This window comes from Propithecus coquereli, unplaced genomic scaffold, assembly GCF_000956105.1.
Source record: "Propithecus coquereli isolate 6110/MARCELLA unplaced genomic scaffold, Pcoq_1.0 Scaffold186, whole genome shotgun sequence".
Classification (NCBI taxonomy): domain Eukaryota; kingdom Metazoa; phylum Chordata; class Mammalia; order Primates; family Indriidae; genus Propithecus; species Propithecus coquereli.
In genome coordinates this window covers 801,417-807,483 of record NW_012143412.1, presented here as the reverse complement: position 1 = coordinate 807,483, position 6,067 = coordinate 801,417, and the positions used below count along the sequence as shown (strand labels likewise).

At 39.0% G+C, this 6,067-nt stretch overlaps 2 protein-coding genes across 2 annotated transcripts in view; both read left to right on the top strand.

The window, feature by feature from the left end:
• The window catches only part of MTPN (myotrophin), an 85,660-nt gene extending 79,843 nt beyond the window's left edge, over positions 1-5,817 (top strand). Inside the window, exon 4 of the mRNA XM_012642777.1 lies at positions 2,533-5,817. Within this exon, the coding sequence (XP_012498231.1) occupies positions 2,533-2,619 (87 nt within the window). The 3' untranslated portion in view covers positions 2,620-5,817. The remainder of the gene's footprint in view (positions 1-2,532) is intronic.
• On the top strand, positions 4,734-5,817 carry LUZP6 (leucine zipper protein 6). The gene is given in 2 exon segments (XM_012642752.1): positions 4,734-4,749; positions 5,134-5,817. Coding segments are annotated over 2 exon segments (210 nt in total). The 3' UTR covers positions 5,328-5,817.
• Positions 5,818-6,067: the final 250 nt, after the last annotated feature.

Below are 6,067 nucleotides of genomic sequence, written 5' to 3'. Positions count from 1 at the left end.
GTAGCAAGAACCTCCCAGCTGTTTCATCTGGGTAATGCCACAGGAATGAATGAGCTCTAACCTCTTTGATTCTCTTTCTTTTGATCTCTCCAATCCAGATTCAAACTCTAGGAGACAGTGTCCTGTTTAAGTTAAAGAAATCTTTGTCACTTGGCAAGGAAAGTACATGGTACTTTGATATACAGTCCTAAGACTCCCACAGTAGGGAACAAATGATTCCCCAAGATGAAATTAGGATGCTGTCATCCAAAGAAGAGGAACAAACTCTGGTAGCTAAAAAGCAGCACATACTCACTACCGTATGTACTTTTTTGTCAATGCAGAATTACGGTTTGCAGTGCTGCTCATAGAAACAGCAGCCATCAAAATGAAAACGAAGTCGTGTGTGTTGAATACAGTGATCCCAGGTGTCCCTTAACCTTTGTGCAAGTCTCACCACAGGGAACTGAGGTTCTCACTGATGTTCTCCCACTTGACTCTGAGTTTCATGTCTTCCATGAAGCAGCTAAATTCAATTAGAGAATGAAGAAATAGAGACAGTGACATTAAGGAGGACTTTGCAATAATTCGACACTTCCTAGAATGTTTGTCATCTCCCCCTGGTCAGTTTTTATTTACCTGTCAAGACTCAGGTCAAGCATTACCTCATCCAGCAAGATGTTCTCCCGTGTGCCCTCCTACCACATCCTGTTCTGACTTAGGGCCACTCATCTCTGTGCGTAGTGCGGGCATTGCACTCATCACATGTGTTATGTTGGTTGGTTTGTCTGTCTCCCACACTAGCCAGATTGGCAGACGCTCTGTCGTGTGTTTCTTTGATTCTCCCCTGCCTTACACTGTAGCTGCACATCACGCAAATATTTGTTGAATGCGAGGATGAATGGATTTGGCAGAGAAAGGGGATACGGCATTCCACATAGAGCCCCGCATGTATCAAGACACGACACACGGCATGTTCAGGAACTGGTGAGAAATTCTGTGGGTTTAGAGCATGGAAAGAAAAGACTGGTAAATTTGACCAGCGTTTGACTCTAAAGGACCATTATGCCAAGCTGAGACAGTTCTGTAGGCCTCAGGAACTCACAGAAGAATGAGTGAGATTTTGCAAGGGAAGTGGGGAGGGCTGCAAGAGGCTGCGTGGTGAATAAAATGCTGCCTGGGGCTGGAGCTAACGAAGAGAACCCTCATGTCGCAGCCCGGATTGCAGAACGCGGGATGGACACAGAAAGAAACACACAGATACACACACAAGACGTACAAGACTGAAGTAGTCAATTCTACCAGTCGCTTTATTCTTATACTTTGCTCTGTCCGGCAGCTACTTCCTGGTACGTGACTACCTTGGGCGCCCTGAGGAAAATACATTTTCATTCCTTCCTGACAATTGCTTAAGGGAAGCAGACGTTTGCATCTTAACTTCTTGCATCTTAACTTCTTGCATCTTAACTTCTTTATCTCATTACCGTATGCAGGATACCGTATGCAGGACAATGAGATGCCTTGGCTTGTTTGCAAGACCCCAGGCACTTGGTTATCTGTCATAAAGCTATCTGTCATGAGGAATAGTTCTGTTTGGCCAACAGGCCGGGCCCGGGCCTATTGACCTCTGGCACCAAGGAGAACACACCCAGTTTCGCTGACTCTGGGCTTAAGCCAATTTTTGCCCAGGGACCGTCCCCACACCTCAGATGGTAAAATATTCTTGTCTCTGGGAGTTAAAAGGGTCAGAACTGATTTGAGAGCAAATTCACCTACACACAGTAGGCACTTCTCTAGGTCTGGGAATACAGTGGTGAGTAATATGGTAAGATTCCTGTATCCTTGGAACTTTCACTCTAGAAAGGGCAGATAGATAAAGCGACATAAAGACACAAAAGTACACATACAGATTCTCAAAACTGAAATGCTACATTGCATATCAAATGTTCCAGGCCACCACTCTCCAGGTTAAGTATTCAGAGCAATCTAGTGTCTGCGCCAAAGATTTCTCTAGAGCGTAGCAGGGAACCACCGCCTTACAGCCTGTATCCCAGGCATTTACTGCTAAGTTTTTACAAGTGACCAGTACTATGCATGTACTTCATGTGAATAATACTGTGCACGCTACAAAAAGTGTTGCAAAAAAGAAAAAAGAAAAAATTTTGTCACAAGAATACTTAGCAAAAGTATTTACCTTTTTTCCACTTCATACTACAAATAGGGATGTTATCTTTTAAAGCTTAATTAATTGGGTAAATATATGATAGTATAAATAAAAGCCAGTCATTGCCTCTGTTAATTTTGTAGCTTACAATCTCTAGTGCCTGGAAAATAATGTGGCATTTTTATAACTTTAATCCATAACCTTGGCAACTTTTTTATTCATTGTTTTTTGTTTGTTTGTTTGTTTTTTGTAGTGGAATAGGCTCTGTCGGTAAAGGAATTTTTAATTCTCAATGTAAACATTAGCCTGCACCATGCTCTCTAGTCTTATGTTCTCTTTTCCCATAGTGGGCTCATTTCATAATAAGGGCCTTTTCCTCTCTTTTCCAGGGTGCTGATAAGACTGTGAAAGGTCCAGATGGACTGACCGCCTTTGAAGCCACTGACAACCAGGCAATCAAAGCCCTTCTCCAGTGATGGGTGGATGGACTGATAACTCGGGAAGAATGACTCTCCTGTGGCCTCACACTGCTGCCTGTCTGTCTGTCACTCTCTATCTGCCAGCTTCTTCAGCTAAATACTTTAAGAGGGGTGAGGGGAGAGAGAAATTCATAACAAATCAGACTACCAGGAAAAAAACAATATTTTGGAGGAGAGGGGAAAAAACGTGATCAGGCTTTTGGTGGGATTCCTGATCAAGTCAGCCTCTTTTCCATTTCTTATAAAATATACGGCTTATACCCAAGGGAGAGCAAAGACAAAATATACCAGTAACATTTGACCTTTTCAGCTCCCTGGCTAATTTATTCATTAGATTGTGTTGAAGGTCCCATTCTACAAAGGCCAACTCTACGTATTTGGTAGCCCTACCTGCAAGCAGTAGTGGCTACTGCGATGTAACCTTAGGGTGCTGAGATAAGCAATTAGCTATAGCCTTTCTGCCTTAAGAATGCACTCTACAGGGGTTTCCTGTCGTAGTTCAGAGCGCTGCCTGTGGTTGGTGACCAAATCTTTCCTCAGTGACTTTAAGCTTTATGTGAAGCTTAGTTAAGGTGAGGAGGGGCACACTCCTAAATTGCTGGATGGCTGAACTTTGGATTTTCTCTCCCTTTTCACATGGATTTCATGTTTGCTTAGATAAAACTGACTAGTTTTATTTATAAAATCTTAAATTTTGGAAGTCTAAAGGAGAAATCATTCCAGTATGCATATTTTTTCTCTCCTCTAGATTCAGACATTTATATAAAATTGAAACACTTTCAAACTCCTGCTGGTAGTAAAAGGGGATTTAAAAATAGAATCATAGCCATAAGCCTGTTAGTATCATATAAAGAGAGAACAGTTGTCTTAGTACCTATGAATTTTCTTTATTTTCTATTTGAATGGATAGACTTCAGTTATGTTTGAAGAATCAAGGAACATTCTTTGGAATGCCTCTCTCAGACCCATCTTGGATGCTGATTACTTATTGCACCAAAGCTATCACTGGGGTGAGATTTACTGTTTGGACAAAGTTAGCCCCATTCCTTTTAAAATATGTTACCAGATTTCCCCGCATTGTTGATATGCTTCTGCTGAACATACGCCAACCCACCTGCGTAATATATTTTTGTTTCTTTTGTAAATCATGCATTGCATAAAGTGCAAAATATACTTCAAAATATACTCTGTGTTCTTAGAATACAGTGCCGTAAAATGGTATTCTTATGACCTGCAGAAAATACCTAGATATTTCTCCAAATGTTTATTTCATGAACATTACAACTAATTAAAACATAATTTTAAATTTGATAAAATATTAAGATTCCTTTGACTTGCAATCCATATAAGCTTACTAAAAATATTAGGGTTTTTTCTTAGCCAAGTCATGCAATAATTGAATGTACCTCAAATTTTTAAAGAGGGAGGAAGAGGGTGGGTTAGGGACTGGTATTCAGATTGTGGATAATAAAGAAATGATGATGGTTTTTGAAGGCAATGTAGCATTCTACTACAGGGTTAAACGATTATCAAGAACAGTCACCCTGGCTGATAACAAGTTTTATTGATCAGTTGCTGATTGGTTGGTTGGCGTGTGTGTGTGTGTATGTGTGTGTGTGTGTGTGCGCGCGCGTGCGTGCGTACGTGCGTGTGCATGCGTGTATGTATCTTTACCTGTGAACCCTTTTTTTATCCTGTGGCTTTTTCACTTACAACTAGCCTAACCCTGTAATTTTCCTACATCCAAGAAAACAATCACAAAGTTGTGGTTTAAATACTTTGTTATATTTGGCTAATTCTGCTGTCTTAATGCAGCCTGTTAGAGTTGGATTAAAAGTCAGTAATCAGTACTTTATTACATCACTGAACTAAAATAAAGAGACATCATCATTGAAAATGGAGGGCACTCTCTCAGTCTATAACTAACAACATAGTGCAACAGGGTGTTTTGGTATCTTTGTTTTCACCTCTTGGCATAATACTATTTCAAAGGCTTGAATTTTTCTCTTTACACAATTTTCACCTTTACTTTCAAAGTGTTTTGTTGTAGTTGGCTATTGCAGAGAGTGCATTGTCCTATCATTCCTAAACCTGGTCTGCTTTCTACAGTCATGGTAGAGAAACCATGTGATTCTTTGTACAGTTTATCCTGATGTTCCTTGTAATGCAGTAGAGGCTATTGCGCCTTCCCTATTCTTTCTCAGCCATTTTGTAAGCTCCATAATTATTAAGCGATTGCTTGAGAAAATAGCATATAAACATAGAATAGAATAGACTGACCAAGATGGTTTACAGTTTCTTTTTTAACTAGGTTATTTATAATGTATTTCTGAACCACTTGGCAGAGAAATTCACAACACTTAATGTTCATATTTTGAGTAAAGAAAGCTAAAACTATGTCTGCTTTTTGGTACTACATGCATTAGCAAATGGTTAAGTTGTTCTCCACTGAAGTAATATTTAACATCGCAGAAAAAATCTTGCATGTTCTGTAGTTTTGTATTAATTCAGTCATTTCTTATGCACTATATCAAGTACAAACAGGTAATTTACCTGTTTAAAGTAGTGGACTAACAAATTCTCCCTTGCAGCTTCCGACTGGTATCTACAGACTTATAGTTCAAGTACAGCACCTGAATTTCCCAAGTAGTTCTTCTATGCATAGCTCACCTTTCTACACCCAGCTGGGCATGAAGGAGAGGTAATACGTAGGTGCCGTTTATGGAAGCTGCGAACAAGTGGGCCCCCTTTATTCACTGATTTCTTGCCTCAGATAATGGATTTCAAATCTATATGTACCTATTTGATTTTTTTTTCTAAAACTTCAACTGAGCTGCTGTTTTCTTCCATGCAATATTATATACTCAATTGTGTATAGAAGAAGCTGGTGAGAGTGCCCTCCTACATAAATAAGCAATTGCAGTGTTTTGCATGCAAAATTTAAAAAATTTAAATTGTCCTGATTCTATTTTGTAAATGGAGAAACAATCATATCTTTCTAAGCAGTAATGGAGGAAGACTAGTGCTTTGTGCATTTTGATATATTTGAGTTCATTTTTCCATAATGTCATATTTTTGACACAATTGGGTTTCTCATAAGTATCCTAGTTCATGTACATCATCCGAATGCTAAATAATACTGTGTTTAAGTTTTGTGTTGCAAGAACAAATGGAATAAACTTGAATTGTGCTACAGCTAATGTGTCAGCAGCATTTTTCACCCTCCATTGTGATCACCTTCCTTTTTCAGTCTTCTCTGCAACTATACCAGAACCTCGACTGACTCAAACTCTGAATTAACCTAGATTACTTTATTTAGGTTAATTAATATTTTATTAATTTTTTAAAAAATGGAAAAAATAAAATGTCAGAAATTTAATTGAAATAAATCAGACTAGTCATTGGAAGGTTTTGCTTTTGTATTAGTCTCCTGATACAAATTATT